We start from the raw sequence: 16,734 nt of genomic DNA, 5'->3' as shown, positions 1-16,734 counted from the left end.
AGATACAGAACGTTTTATAGCATAAAAATATATGGGGAGAATTTTTTTTCTTTTTAAAATTTTTTCCTCAAAATGTGCAAAAAAAAAAAAGAATATTCAAATATATGTAATAGTTCCAATTATACAAACTTTTCTGGCCTTAACCCAACTAATGAAAATGCTCAGTAATAAACATGAGACTAATGATTCATCATGCACACAGAAAAACAAGGTACAAAATATTAATAATGTTATTATATTTGCACTGGTCTATCTACATATTGTCACTTGGCTCTCTTGTGACCAACAGCACTGAACCAGCGGGACACATGGTTGAACTCCATGACCAGGGAACCCTGGTCTATCTAACAAACCACTGTGGACTCGATCCTATGACCTGAACCTCCTTAATATCATGCTATCAATAACTAAGGTGACCAGTCACTAGTAATCATATATTAGTCCAAAAGCATTTCTTCAATACTTTATGAAAGATTTGACATTATTTAACAAAGTCGTTAAGGCTTTTCCTTTTATTTAAAAATAGGAATTTATAGAAAACACTTGAATTCCATCTCTAAACCTGCTTAGCCTGCTAGAAGCCTTTGTGAATTTAAAATAAAATTTTTGATATAATCAATCATGGTAGACAGGCCTTCGGAGTTCAAAACATTCTCTCAAATAGCTATTAGTAAGGGAGTTCCTATAGCAATAGAATTGGTAGGCAATTTAATGACAATAAAATTATACATTATTATTTGAGGAGACTACTAATTTATTGAACACTTACTATGTGCCAGGTACTGTGCTGAATATGTTCAGGGGGTTCTCATTAACCTTAAAAACGACCATATGAGGGAGACACCATTATTGTCCCCATTTTACAGATGGGGAAACTGACCTTTCCAAGATCACACAGCTAGTAAGTAGCAGAGTCAGGATTCCAACCCAAATCTTGTCTAACTTCAGAATTTGCACGCTTAACCACTACACTGTATTGCCTCCAGTGACTCTGGGTTGATATCTAAGATAAAGAAAAGAGGGGAAATTTGTACTTCTCAGTGGCAAATTTAAAAAACATACTAGAAATGGAGGATACCTTTTAGAACAGGTACAATTCTCATATACACAGTCACACAAATAATATCTTTATTCCCAAATACAAACAATAATGATGAAAATCTCACAATGGACTTCTCAGAAACATAATTTTTCCTATATACTCACTCATGTTTATTATTAAAAATTTAATGGGAACACTATGTGTTTTCTGCTCAATTCTGCCATGAACCTAAAACTGCTCTACAAAATAAATTCTATCTTTAAAAATATTTAAAACTGCAATATACTAAATATGCCTAATTCAATTTAGTTAATAACTGGCATAAGACTATATTCTTTCATAATGAAAAGTTGCACTTTATCATAACCACAGGACCCTTAAGTGATTTTTTCAAAAAGGCTTGAAGGTGTGTAAACAGTGCAGTATATTTTAAATTTTTAACACTCTCAGAACACCTTCAGAAAAGTCTGCAGTACACAGATGTGAAATGATAAGTTGGTATAAAATCAGACCAAAAAATTGAACTCACAATGAATAATACAAAAGGAATACAACACCCCTATACCATGGCTGACCTAAGTAAGAGTAACTTTATTTTTCCATCAAAAGATGTAGCCTTAAGTCAAAAATGTCCTAATTCATTAAGTCCTTTCTAAATCTTCCAAAGAAGATTATCAAAAAAACAAAAAACAAACAAAAAAAAAAGCCCACGAAAAAACAAAAAAACCTGCAATTGTCTAGAGTGATTGTCAACACAGAAACCAAATCTTTCTTCTTCTGATACTCACCAAGGTTGTCAAAATTCTAAAGGAAAATTAAGACAGATATGAGGGATCTATAAAGCAAGTTTTACCTACTATTCCCATCAACATTTTCCTCTCATCGAGGTCCAGCTTTATAAATACATACCTAAGTTCACTTATGAAGAGAACAAGGGGGAGGTACTATATATAGAAAAGTCATTTGTCATATATACTCCGCAGTAGACTGTCAAAATTAATTTTCAAATAGAATACTGTATTTGCCACCAACAAAGTGTTGAAGGGAAGCACACTATTAATTTTGTTTTGCTCCAATATTGTGCTTAGAAAGCTTCAACTTATAGAAGAATTACACTAATATTAATAAATGGGAATTCTACGGCACAAGTTACAAATATTGTTGGAGTATGAGCCCTTAACCACACCTGTAATTAACAGAACTCCTTTCCTTTCTCGCTGACCCACGTTTTCAAAAGTGATCCAAAGACTTTCCTGCATCGCAATGCTTTCAACAGGCAGAAGCTGGGATTTGCAGTGCAACAAAAACAAAGCATTCTGACCAATGCATGTTTCGAATGATATTAACACAATATTCATTTAAATGCTTGTATTCTAAGCTTCTCACTAGTCATCTAGCTTCAACAGGGAACACAACCAGGTTAAAATAGACTACGACTGCCTTGGTAGCTGCAAGCTCAGCTGAATCCCAGGACGCCACCTCAATTTGGAAGGGGCAGAACCATATCCGGTTCTCACTGGATACACATTTTCCCATGCTTCCCATCTTTAAAACTTTACATCTTCCCAGAGGACCAATAAATATACCAAGCCGCCAGGGAGTGTGCCTGTAGGGAAGATGAGTGATCAAATTAAATCCCTATGCACAGAACCATAAGCTTCAAAACTTTTCACAACGAGTAACAGCTGAAAGAACGAGGCATGTTTTCCCACTTCTTTCCAGGAGTCACCTTCCCCCAAAACACCGGTCTTGACTTACTGGTTAGTTGGCGGAGCGGTAAGCGGGATGGCCACCTCTTCCTCCTCGTATTCTGGTCCATCCAGAGAGTCACCTTCGTCCACTGTTCCCAGGCCCGCGCCCAAAGGGGGCAGCTGAGGAGGAGGCGGCAATGGAGGGAATCCGCCGCCTGCCCCGAAGGTCTCAGCAGGCAACGAAGTGGTCCCCTTGGTGAGAGCCATCTCCCCACCAGGTCCGGCGGCGGCAGCACCAGCCACGCCAGCAGCAGCACCTCCCCCTGACAGTCCGGCTCCCCCCAGTGCCCCCGCCACAGACCCGGGTCCCAGGAACCCTGACCCCAAAGCGGCTCCGCCACCCAGAGTCCCGGCCACTCCAGCCTCCGCCAGCCCAGGAAAGGGGGCGGCTGCCACAGGCAGGGCGGCGGGTATCTTCACCCGACACACTGCCGGATAGGCACTGGAGCCCGCGGCCCCGCCGCCTCCTGCTGCCCCGGCGGTGACCGGGCCGCCCTCCTCACTGCCGGCCTCGGCCGCCATCATGTTGAAGCCCGCTCTACTCTGCCCTACCCTGCCCGCCCGGGAGCCCCGGGGGCCACCAGGCCCGGGCTCCGAGCCGCCCCACCCAGGCGCGTCCCCTCTTCAGCTCCCCAGGCGGAGGAAACAACAACAAAAGGAGAGAGCCCGCCGCCGCGCCCCCTCTTCGGGCCACAGCCCAGGCTCGGGAGCTACCCGGGTTACGGGAAGAGAAGTGGGCAAAAAACCCAACGCCTGCACAAACGCCGCCCAAATCTTCACCTTACACACCCACACTCACGCACACACACATGCACAGAAGCGAAAAACTTCCTGACTGCACTCAAGAGGAAGGGAAGCACAGGGGAAGCGGCTGGGGCGGCTGCTGCTCCTTCAGCCACCGCCACGGCCGCCGCCGCCACCGCTTCTTCACCACCCCAGTTCCGGCCACCCCCACCGCAGCCACCGCCGGTGCCGCTGCTGGGGCTGGGGCCACTGCAGCCGCTTCATCCTCCACCGGGCTGAGACGCGAGGGGTGGGGAGAAAAGAGGAAGGGGGGGCGGGGTAGTGGGGAAACGGACTGAACTGCTCCCAACCTGGAGCGCTCAGTGAAATCGACGAGAGAGAAAGGAAGGCGGGGCACGGGAGGAGGAGCAGAGGGAAGGAAGGGCGGGGGAGGAGGACGGAGAGGGCAGCTTCTGCGCAGGCGCCTTCCCGGAGCGGGGGTTGGGGGGGCTGGGCCTGGAGAAGGAAAAGGAAGAGTCGGGAGGGAAGGAAGCGGCGGGGACGCGCGGTGCGCGGCCGCGCTCCCTGTCCCGCTCCGGGTGGAGCGCGTGGCGGCGCGGCCGCATCTCTCGCGCTCCGGCCTCCCTGGGCTTTGTTTGAAGGGCCGGTGAGGCGGAGGAGGGGAGGAGTGGGTCCAGAGCACGCGGCCGCTCAGCGCGGTGAAAACAGGAGAGACGGGAGAGACAAGGAGGGGTTGAAGAGGGAGGACCGGGGAGAGGGAAAGGAAGATGCCGCGAAGCCAGTTCCTTGCTTCCTGACCGGTGGAACAAACACCCGTGGCCGGCGGCGCAGAAACCAGACATTCAAGGCCCTCGGAGGTGGGGGGTTGGAGAGGGCGGCCCGCTTGGAAGGTCGAGACCGTACTGTTACTGTTTCCTTTTTCTTTTCATAGTATAAATTACTATATGACTCTTACAAGCTAAAAAATAAAATGAAATTTTAAAAACTGGGTTCTGAAACTCAAAGAAAGCGAAATGGATAATGGGGGCCATATGGGGAGGGATAAGAATTTTAGTAGAAATAGTGGTTGAAGTCAGATTTCTACCACCGTACACGTTTTGTTTCATTCTCCCACTCTCCCCCTATATTCCCTTTCTCTTTTTCTTTCTCCCTTTCACACACACTACCTTGCCATTGCAAGTCTGTCGGGTAGCTAATAAGGTGTGGAGAGGAGAGGTGCCCCAGACATCACTAATCAACGCGCTTTTGTCCTCGTTTGTGTGCAAAACACGGCAGGGCACACTCCACTATGTACATGTGAATGCACAGAGCACTTTCAACTGGCAGATGTCAAGAAGGTCCCAAAGTGTCAGTTACAATTATGTATGGTTTCAAAAATTATCAATAAACTGAAATTTCACTCAATATAGCCGAAGAGAATGGTTTTTGTTTTGTCTTTTCTACTGGAATATGTATAAACATAGGTGGAGGAATCATTCCCATTTTTTGAAATTCCAGTATCTGTGATTTGCCCTTTTGGATTCATATATTATTCTTATATTTTGCATTCTCCCAGGAGGAATCCCACATTAAATACCATTAAATATTGATCTTTGAGATCAACATTTTCTCTGCTAAGGATAGTCAAACCAACAAGAAGCACATTAAGGATGGGAAGGGTCTGAAATAGAGGCCAAGGGAAAAAGGAAAAGACCAGTAAACGAGGTGGCAAGGTGCACTCAAGACATTTTCCTTTAGAAATAGCTGTTTCCATAACCCTATTTGCCAAATCAGTGACAATGCGATTACCAGTAATCCTAAGGACTCCTTCATTCTGCTCACCTCTTATGCAGTATACTACCTGGGAGAGTGAAGATGTACTGACTAATCCCAAGAGTGGTCTCAGACCAGCAATATCCTAGGAACTTGTTAGAAATGCAAATTCTTGGACCCCATCCCACCCTAGACCCTCCGAATCAGAAAATGCAGTAACCTGTGTTTTAACGAGCCCTCCAAGATTTGCACATTTAAGTTTAAGAACCGCTATATTACAGTATGCTAAACAAGAAAATGGTATGCAACACCATCATCAGCCTTTGAAAGTAGGACATTGGACTGGTAGGTAATCACCAGCTCTGGGTTATCACTGATATTTTCTAAGTGCTCACACACCGTAGGTATTCTGCCTGAGATTCCAGGTCAGATTCACTACTCTAATTTGCGGAATTATGTCCTTCCCCTTTTTTGAAAATTCTTTAGCATCTAAAGGCCAATATTTAATGTAGTCCAATACCAATTACATACTGATTTATATTGTTTTCTAGTTACTACAAAGGTATACTGCAGATACAACCTGTGGTCTATCCTACTGCCTAGCCCAATGCTATACATCCTTGCCAACTGCTTTGAACAGGTCTCCATTCTTTTAACAAATCCTGGATTAGATCAGCTCACATCTTTAGACATCAATTGCTCAACCAGTGGGATCTACTATGTCTATTTGTGTATCAACCTAATACCAATATCTTACATTATATTCAGTCTTAGAGTAGTGTTGTCCTTTTCATCTAAAGAGATTACCAAATATTTTTGATGAGATATTTTCAAATTTTTTTATATACTCCATTTATTGGATGGATCTAGGCCTTGATCTTTACTATTCTTTGTGTATTTCCTTAATCTCAAATCAGTCTTCTATCTTCACTGACTTTTAATTTTTTCCAAAAGGGCTCAATGTTTTACCTCCTTTCTTTTTGTCTATTGCCTTTTTTCTTTCTCTATTCACCTTGACCTGCCCCTCATTTATAGTCTCTATAGTCTCATGTTTTTGTTTTTGTTTTTCTGCTAATTTCTCTCTCAGTTTCTTCTGTTTCCCTTTCCTTTTCTTCCAAGCCCCTGAATTTCCTGACATAGATACACTCCTTGAAGTTTCATGAGTTAAAAACTGAAGAAAATTTTAAAAAAAACAAAAACTTATGAAATATTTATTTGGAGAGAGGCATTACAGGGTTTCTGCTGGGACTGGTGTTAAGTGTGGTGTTATGTAACATTAGTTAACAAAGGGATGTAAACAGTCTGTTAATTAAATTCACAGATAATATTAAACAGGGAGGCGCTGAAAAACAGTATACAAAAGAAAAGAGGAAAATTCAAAATAGCTTTTACTTTTAGTAAAACCATTTTTGATATCTGTGATTTGAGAAAAGTTATTCCAGATATGGAATTAAACATAGTATTTAATGAAGAGTAAACAATCAGAAATGCTGGGCAAAGACATGGGTGAAAAGAATCTGAACACAACTTTTTAAAAAATGAATTTGGCTCATTCTGATTTTACTGGCCACTCAAATATGAATGTAATACATTCCAAAACATTTTGCAGTTTTGATAACTCAATATGTGAAAAGGTAACTCTGACTCAGTAATACAATTTTAGAGAAACTCAAGGAATTTAGATCAAATATCTGAGTAGTTTCTGAAAAGAAAACTGAGCAAGAAGTGATAAAGAGTGTTATTGTGTTTCATGCCCTAGTGCATACTCAGCTAAACAAATAGGCCTCCAAGTTTCTCTAAAGAGTGTCAAAAGGTTTCATTGACCTCAGAATTTTGAAAAGAAGCCTTTACTCCTAACCCCTAATATCCTTACTGAATTTGTTGACCTCATCTTAAAATTTTCAAGAGCACAAATTTCCTTATTAGGGAGATGTTTTGAGCAAATAACATTGAGGAGATACAGGTTAATGGAAGTTATTTTGATGAAAAAGTAAATAGCTCTGCAGATGATTACAGTATGTGGTATAATAACTAAGCTTGATGAAAATTATAAACACCATGGAGAAATTAAAGAATAGTACGATCTCTGAGGCAGTAAAATAAACTTCAAAGAAAATTATTGGGACCCCTCTTAAAACATTTAAACTCACATATGGTTAAAGGAGCTTAGATCAATTAGATCTAAATATCACTTCTCTTGAAAGAAGAGTAGAAAAATGTCTTTATTTTTTATTATTCAGTTTATTTTTATCCTTTGGTCTTTATTTTGCTGATTTTTCATTATTCTATATCAGAAATTTTTCCCCTTCATCAATTCTAGTCTGTTTTTCTTTGCCTACTAGTTTCCTCTAGCCAGGAGTAGTTCTATTTTTCCTTTCTGCACCTGGTTCCTTTACATGATAGTGAGTGCTCCATGCTAGAAGTAAGAGAGAAAAGGAAGTGGAATGGTTTCAGGGCAAGGGAAATGGGGGACTCAAGGTGGTATAGGACTCCAGTTCACATTCTCCTCATCATTACACTCCCATTCTTTGCCTCTGTCTGTAACAATTTAAATACCACCTGAAACACAGTCATGGAATCCAACTAACCTTTGGCCTCTTCACCTTAGGAATCTTGCAAAGTCTCTTAATTCAGGTTGCATTCTTGGGTCTACCTGAGAATCTCCCAGTAACCCATTCATCTCTGAATTTAGTTAGTACATCAAATACACAAACCTTTTTAATAGGCTTTAAAGTAACTATACAATGAAAGGGTTAAATAGAGCCTTGAGATAATTATAGATAAAATAAGGTGAGTTTTAAGTACATCAAAAGAAATTGTGAGTAATGTAACTTTACCTAACTAAAACTACCTTTCTAAGATATTTCTAACTATAATAATTTCTTAATTCACATTTTTGAAGAACTCAGTTTCACTTGTTATCTTAACACAACTTTTTAATATTTTAACTTTCTCTTCATTCTTTAACTGTGAAAATAACAATGAAATATAACATGTAGTACAGCAGTAACTTCCAGATTTCTGGATTTTACAGCCTACTAAAGCTTCAACAAAATTGAGAGACTACTGAATTATGAATTTTGTGAAGTGAGGAGTATTTTGTTATTATTAACTACCATTTCCTACAACTCTATTTCATAAAAGGAAAAGACATTTCTAGCAGAAATAGTGAAAAGTGGGGTCGGGGAATAGGGGACAGGGAGAGAGAAAGGAAGCGAGAGAGGGAAAAAACAAAAAAGAAAAGGGAAAGAAATAATTTCAGAAAAAAAGCAGTCTTTTGAATTACATAAATTTAGCTTCATGAAATGTGCATGGTATATTATGTCCTTCTTTTTCATTTTTCCATAGATTTTTTAAAATTGGCATTGGTTTGCAGACCAGGTATCCTAGTTTGGGTTTCCCCAGAAGCAGACTCTGAAACTAAGACTTGAGTGTTAAGTTGTTTATTTGGGAGGTGATCCCGGGAAATTTCAGTAGGAGAGTAGGGAAGGGAAGGAAGTTAATACAAGATGCGTTAAGGAGCTGGTTACTGCTAAGAGCAGCTGGGGCTCGATCCTACCGGGGAGCTCTGGGGGGGAGATAGCACAGAACTCCCCTGAGACTTGGCACACCTGAAGGACACTGAAACTGGTTTTTATTCTTGAGCTCCTGTTTGTCATTGGTTGAGGGCTGCTTCTGAAAGCATCTCCTTTCCAACACCTCCAGACTGCCCTGTGTGCAGCCTGAACATCTCCCCTGGCTAGAGAAAGCCCACAGGTAGAAAGGAACTGTTGTCTGCAGTGAGAGACCACTGCCTGCGTAGAACAGGTGAATGCCAAAGGGTAGGGGCTTGGCACTGACAGTGCTACTTACACCAGGGTTTGAGAACCCCCATGATGAAGAATTTACTTCTGTTAAATATAGGCATGTTGTTTGTTATACTTGAGTCATTTTGTATTTAAGTTATCCTATTCTATGACCTAACGAAGGCTATTTAACACAAATGGCTAAGAAGCTTATTCAGTGTTAATCATGGTGTGGCTGGGATGAGAACTCATTTCCCAGTCATGAATATTATCATTGGAGCAATGCTGACCAGAGGGAGTGACTTTCTAGGACTATTTATTGCTTGATTCAAATATATTTTGTCTTTTTTTTTAACATGTATTTTCAGCTAAATAATAGGATAGAAGCAAAAGTGGTTATGCACTGGACATAAAATAGCTCATTGACAACCAAATGGGAAAAATTCAAGAAAAACTATCGTGAGTATTACAATGGCATTTGTGAAGAAATAATCTGATAATATGTTTTGTTTTATTAAAAGTTGTACAAAATTCATGCCTTATATTTGTACTGATAGAAAATTTTAAAGTTGTCAAAGTGTTCTCTTGTGCACTGTCTCTTTCACAACTCTGAAAAAGTATGACAATATTATTATCTTCAACGGACAGATCTGTAAGCTTTTGAGTTCCAAAGGTGTGGTTGATTCGCCTTAAGTGATGAAGGTTTATTATAAGGATTCCTGGGGAAGTAAGGTAGGACAAGCAATCTGTCCCCCAACAAAACGTCTAGTCTCATAGGGAACCGTAATATCACTAACAGCCATGCTTGTGGTCATGTCTGAAGAATGGGGACCATGTTATTATCTCCTTTAGTGGTGCCACCATTCCCATGGCTCAAGTGCCCTGTCACTCCTTCATTCTATTTCTCTGCTCAACACAGCCACTGATTCTGACTCTTTCCCCAGTACCAACCACCCCCAACCACCCCTCTCTCCACACCTCTCTATCTCATGATTCCTGCTTACTCATGGCTTCCATTACGTCTTTCCTTCCACTTACAAATATTTATTAAGTTCCAAGGAAACAATGCTGAGCCAAAATAGGCATGGTCCTTGCTCTCATGGATCATACAATTTAGAGTGAGGCAAACATTTAATCATCTAATAAATAAATGCAGCATTTAACACTAAGATAAATGATATTAGGGAAAGAAAAGCTAAACTGACTTGAAATCTTTATGGTTTTTATAGTCACTTGACAGATTCTTCGTTGAGTGTTCACAGAGCGTTACAGTATGATAACGTAGATAGTAAATCAGCTCCCAACCTGAGTTGCTCGGACAGAGAGACTGTATTTAAATCCCTCCTCTGCCACTGCTAGCTCTATAACTCTGGTCAAGTTGCTTAACCTCTCTGAGTCTTAGTTTTCTCATCTGTTACCTGTGTGGATAGCAATACCTGTTGTGAGGTTGGGTTCCCCCAGAATCAGACCCCAAGACTAGAATTGGATTATAAATTATTTGAGAGATCATCCCAAGAAACTCCACTGCAGAGGGAAGTGAGACAGGGAAGGGAAGGAAGCCAATAAAGGGTATGTCATCAAGTAGGTAATCACTGTGGGCAAGGGGTGGGAGCTCAATCCGATGGGGAACTAGGGGAAATCTTGTTAAACACTCCTCAGAGTTATACTACATGAGGAGTGAGGAAGCTGAGGTACTTATCCCCCAACTCCCTTCCACCTTTGGTGAAGGCTGCTCCTAGATTCTTTAACTTGCTGCACTTCTGAGATATCCCATGCTCACAGGTGAGAGAAAGCAAAGCTCCCAGAGAGTTACCAGGGAGATTCCATGACCATGCACTAGAATGGTGAGTGACAAGGGAATGTGGGTGAGGCGATGAGAGCTTCTACACCTCACTTCAGGAGGTTTTTATGAGGATTTGAGATAAGAAGATAATGGAACAAAGTAAGAACTCAATAAACTGTATCTATTACAATGAATAAAATTCTTGTTGAGAGGATGAGATATGCACTTATGAAGTGGTAACATAATAACACACTACAACGTAAAATTCAATATGTGATTGTTAACATGAGTTAACATGTTATATTACCACAATGGCAGTTCAGAAGAGTCAGATAGATTGTGTCCTAGAGAAAAAGGGCAAAGCTTTTCCTTGAGTTTCTAACTCCTTTAATAGTGAAAGAAAAGGGACTGGATCTCTCGGGCAAGGAGATAAGAAAAGGTAAGAAGACAAGATGAACATTTTTCTGTGGTAGAGAAGGAAGAAGCAGCCTTACTAGAGTGGAGAATTCATAATCACAAAGGTAGATGAAGTTGTAAGTTAGGGCAAAGTCAAGGAAGTTTTAAAAAGTTAATCAGAGGCATTTGGATTTTATCTTGAGGCAAATAGGCACCTTCTGAAGATTGTTGAATAAGGAAAACTATCATGAAAACAAAAATTGAAGGATGAACATTGAGTCTTAAATCTTGAAAAGATATTGGAATTTATATAGGATAAGTCCTACCCAATACAAAAGGCCTTTCTAGAAAGTCTGTGACCTGGTGAAAATATGAACATTTGCAGTGATTCCATGTTCATAAGATATGGCATTAGCTATAAGTGTTAAAAAGTGGTTCCTTTTATTGAACAGAAATGTGCTCCTGGTGACTTCCTCACATTAGTCCTGATTCATGTTTCTAAATTTATATTAAACATAGAGCCCTTATAATACTTGAAGATAACTAATTAGTCCTTCAAGACACCTTTTTAAGTTCTAAATGTTGGGAGTACCCTTGGCTTTTTCACTGTCTACTACTCTTCCTAAATAATTTGATCTAGATCCATGACTTTAAATACCATATATATGCAAATAACTCCCAAATTAATATCTCCAACCCCAGCATCTCCTCTTAGCTCAAACTGTCCCTTGGCAACTCCATTTGAATATCTCATGTTCAAACTAGAACTCTTGAATTTCCTACACATAAAAGCTCCTCCCCCAGTATCCTCATGTAGCAAATGGTATCTCCGCTCACTTACTGGCCAAAAACCTGAATAACATCATTGATTCCTCTCTTTTTCTCACATCCCACATTTAATTCATCCGCGTGTCCTGTCAGCTCTGCCTTCAAAAGATATCCTGTATTTAACTACATTTCAATCTTAATTGCTAACACCCCAGTCTAAGCTACCATCATCTCTTACCTAGACTTTTATAATAGAATCTTCTAGCAATCTTCCTGTTTCCACTTTTACTCCTCTTGCCTATTCTACACACATTAGCCAGAATGACCTTTTTAAAATGTAAATCAAGTCACCTCACATCCATTTTTAAGATCCTCCTATCACACATAATAGAATGCAAGCTTCTTCCCATGATCTGTAAGGTCCTCCATGACATGACCTCTTCCTCTCTCATAACCCTAAGGCCTACGACAAACCTCTACCCCTCTACTGTAGTCTTGTCACACTGAATGTCTTGCTGTTTACTGAATATACCAAAAAGCCTACTATCTCAGAGCCCTTAGACTTACTATATGCTCTGCATGAAATGTTCTTCAACAGAGCTTTGCCTGGCTTACTTCGTCACTTCCCTGAAGTCTGCTCAAATGTCATATCCACATAAAGTCCTGCACTGACTGCTTTAACCACAACAAGCCTCCACTTACACTGTTCGACTTTCCTTCTTAGTGCTTTTCAGTGCCTGAAGTTATGGCATATTTTCATTTGTTTGTTTCTTGTCTACCTCCACAAATAGATCATACGCTTCATGAGTGCAGGGTTTCTGCCTGTATTAACTGCTATGTTCTTCTTGCCTAGGGCAGTGCCTGCCACCTAGTAAGTTCTCAACAAATCTCTGTGGAAAGAAAGAAGAATAGAAAAAAAAAGGAAGAAGGAAGGAAGAATGGAAGGAATGAATAGAATTCTTGGCAATTCACACCCACTGTTGAAAAACATTGAGTTTAGAGGCATTACTATTGAAATATTTTCCCTCTGAGTGCTCACCAAGTGAAGTCTCCCTAGTGCTGTGTTTATGCAACTCATAGAATTTAATCTGGTGCATTCTTTTAATTTGGGTTTAATATTTCAAGCTTTTAAGATTTTAAAAAAAAAACCACATTATGTAATAAAATATGTTGACTGTTTCTTCCACATTTTTGGTATCTGTGCTGACTAATTTTATGTGTCAACTTGGCTATGCTATGATACTTAGTTATTTAATTAAATATTGTCTAGGTGTTGCTGTGAAGGAATTCTAAAGATGTGGTTAACAGTTGACTATAAATAAAGAAGATTACTCTTAATGTGAGTAGGCCTCATCCAATCAGCTTAAGGCTTTAAGAGAAAAAACAGATTTCTTGCTGAAGAAATTCTGCCTCAAGACTGCAGTGTCAGCCCCTATCAAGTTTCTAGCTTGCTGACCTGCCCTATAGATTTTTAGCTTGCCTTCTCCACAATTATGTAAGGAAATTCCTAAAAATAAAATCTCAATCCCTCTCTCTGAGATATATATATATATATAATATACATATATACACACACATATATACATCATATATATCATATCACATCATATATCTTATATAGATAGAGATAAATACAGATTTATAGAGAGATCTCTTTAGAGAGATATAGATATAGGTAGATATCTAGGTCTATTTATCTATCTATCTATTTATCTATCTATATAACTATCATTTTTCTATTTCCTATTAGTTCTGTTTCTCTGGAGAACTCTGGCAGAAACAGTGTACAAATATGTGAAAAGCAAATCATGTATATCATCACTCAAATCCAAATCAATAATACAATGAAAGACTACAAAGCAGAAACCTCTCTGTGTGGACGTGAATCCATTTTTAAATACTATTTAGGAATATTTTTTCAACAAGCAATAAATCCTCTTAACCTACCTTTATCTTATTTCTATGTATATTACAAGTGATTTTGAAAATACCTTCTAATTTCAAAAAGAATGTCTATAGCATTTTTCCATCTATCAATTTAATAACTTTATCAAAAAAACCCAAAATAAAATAAAGGAGAGCATCATATATTTTGTTATGAATTTCTTCTTGGTGAACATAACTAATCATTGTTTTCATTCTAAACTCAAGACAATTGGCTAATGATGTTTTCTAAAGTTTTGTTAGGCACTGATATATTTATTACGCATTTCTGGAAACTTTTTTTTTTTTTTAAATAGAGGAAAGAGCTAATATTTTAGAATTCTACTCTGTGTTACATCTCATCTCATTTAATCCTGTCAGTGAACTTATGGAAATAATACTATTCCCATTCAGTAAATAAGAAAACCAAAGCTCCCAAGTTTAAATTACTTGCCAAGTCACCCTATACTACAGTACTCTTCTAATCAGAACATATATCTAACATCTATCTTCTGGTTTCTCTTGTAATCATTACAACAACTCATTCAGCTTATCAGGGAATCCATTATCACATCTGTAAATTCTTTCAGTAGACTAAGATGTAATTTTTATGAAGCTATTTTTTGTAGCCCATTCAAAGCAACCATGTTCCCATTTAGTATTCTCTAACTTGTCTTGGATTATAGATCCTTATTAGGTTGATCTCCGAATCAAGCAATACTCCAGGGGAAGAATTAAAAGAGAGTTTGTAACTGACTGGGTGTGAGAAGAAAAGAAGACAAAGGCTTTTCTTTTCTTTTTTTTTTAATGACTCCAATATATTAAGCCTAAGAGGATAGGACTGGTAGATTATATTCCTCCTGAGTTGCTCCCTGCTTATCTGTAAAAGGATTATGTGTCCCTACTCATTGCCCTGGGACTTGCAGTGTCCCCTGCTCAGTGAAGTATACTTTCCTGACCCACTGTCAGGTTTGGTCATGTGATTTGCTTTGGCCAATGATGTGTAAACAGAAGCGACACATACCACTGGATATTTCTGCCAACAATCTTGCTCTTTCTCATTGCCAATAAGAACAGAGTGTTCTACACAGAGACTGTTCTTCCAGTCGAGGTCCCAGAATATGAATAAGAAAATATACATGGAGTAAAACTACAGACAAACTTGTTGGCCAACATGTAATGTGAGCAAGAAATAAGCCATTGTTATTTTAAGTAACAGATTTCTAGGATCATTTGTTCTTGAAGCAAAGTTGACTGATAAAGGTGATGGACCTATAATGAATAGAATCAAATATAGTGAAAAGTAATGGTGATTTAGGATTATGTTAATGGATTGAGAATGCTGCAACTTTATATAGCCTAAAATCTGAATTATAAATGAGCTTTTGTTACCATATGGAATAACAAAAAATATCTTCCATAAGATTATGAAGATTATTGAAGAATGAAAAGGCTTTAAAATCTGATTTATCTACATAACTGTCTACAGAGCCATTGGTAGGTCAAGATACATTAATTTTCTACAGATTTTGAGCAATCGTAATAGATACCATAGGTAATTAATTTCTGTTTGGAATCTAGATTTTTTTGTTCTTTTAGACCTTGGTATTCGAACTGATTTTATGTTTTCAATTTTGCCATCTCTCCATTCACTTTGTTTATTAATAAGTCCTAAAGCTGATGAGGGTTTCTGAATTTGTATTTTGATATTTGGTATAAATACTTTTTATGTCTTAGCTAATAAAAAGGATATCCATTAAATTTCTATACTTTTTGGAATGCTTGAACAAACCAGAAAATCTGGTCAAGAATTTTTTTGCTGAAAAATCAAAACAAACATAGTAGGTTGAAAAATACAGTGCAATGTTATTTTCCTAGTAGTTAAAAATTTATGACTTATTCACATAGTCTGATTTGTTTAAAATTGTGCTTTCTTCAAGTAAAATAATCAGAATTTTAAGACTTGGCATTAACCAAACCATGAGATGATTTTGGCCTGAAGTTTCTTAAATGCATTATATATTGATGAGCTTATTTCCTGAGCTTTCTGACTGAAGTCATGGACAATATGCTGCTTATATAATCTTTGTTCTTAGATGATGTTAGTATATTTAGCTTTATAAAATGTTCTACTAAACCAATCATTATAACATCACAGGAATAAATTTAACTAGTTAAATAATTATTGGAAGATTATGTGGTTATACTTATTATGTTCTTTTCTATATTTTGCAGCTATAAAGGTTTCATATTATATTATTCATCTGATGTGAAGAAGAGTTGTGAGATTTATTAAAGGAATTAATTTTCTGTAATTCATTTTCATCTGAAACAATTTGCTCTTCCTTATAGTAATTATTTTTATTTTTAACTTGATTTGAAATTTTTCTTTTTTGGTTAAGTTGATAAAATATTAACATTTTCTTTCATTTTATACAGACTAGGTAAATATATTTTTCTTTAATTAAGACTTCCATTGTTCCATGTTATAACATTAGTACTTATCTAAAACTTTTATGTTAGTCTCATATTCTATCATAGCACATATTTTATAATTTATATTTTTGATTAATTTTTTGATACAGTAGCATTTATTTTTACCTCTGTAATTAAAATATTAGGAGAAGATAAGATCAGGAAATATTATGACAAAATTTAAGGATTCTGCAGGGAATGGACACAGTGATTATGGCAGATCCTGTTAGTTGTTTATCCACAAACCTCTTCCCACCTCCTTTCCTGCTAATTGAATCATGAATTCTTCAGGAGAGCAATGAGCCTTCTTGAGCA

The 16,734-nt window shown here is 38.3% G+C and overlaps 2 protein-coding genes and 1 long non-coding RNA gene across 9 annotated transcripts in view; 2 read left to right on the top strand and 1 right to left on the bottom strand.

The window, feature by feature from the left end:
- RASA1 (RAS p21 protein activator 1) overlaps positions 1 to 3,928 on the bottom strand; it is a 108,506-nt gene extending 104,578 nt beyond the window's left edge. For 3 of the 5 annotated variants that reach the window (XR_014239255.1, XR_014239256.1, XM_082375504.1), the window contains exon 1: positions 2,801 to 3,928. Coding sequence is in view for 3 of the 5 variants with exons in the window: in XM_082375504.1 (XP_082231630.1) it covers positions 2,801 to 3,318 (518 nt within the window). In the remaining 2 variants the exon portion in view is untranslated. The remainder of the gene's footprint in view (positions 1 to 2,800) is intronic. The other 2 variants (XM_082375502.1, XM_082375503.1) reach the window with 2 other exon arrangements.
- LOC309622564 overlaps positions 1 to 16,734 on the top strand; it is an 867,398-nt gene that overhangs the window by 263,768 nt on the left and 586,896 nt on the right. The window lies entirely within an intron of this gene.
- CCNH (cyclin H) overlaps positions 1 to 16,734 on the top strand; it is a 339,640-nt gene that overhangs the window by 130,417 nt on the left and 192,489 nt on the right. The window lies entirely within an intron of this gene.

The sequence above is a fragment of the Balaenoptera borealis genome, assembly GCF_965194805.1.
Source record: "Balaenoptera borealis genome assembly, chromosome: 2".
NCBI classification, from domain to species: domain Eukaryota; kingdom Metazoa; phylum Chordata; class Mammalia; order Artiodactyla; family Balaenopteridae; genus Balaenoptera; species Balaenoptera borealis.
Note: the sequence above shows the minus strand (reverse complement) of the source record. Positions and strands in the feature narration are given on the sequence as shown.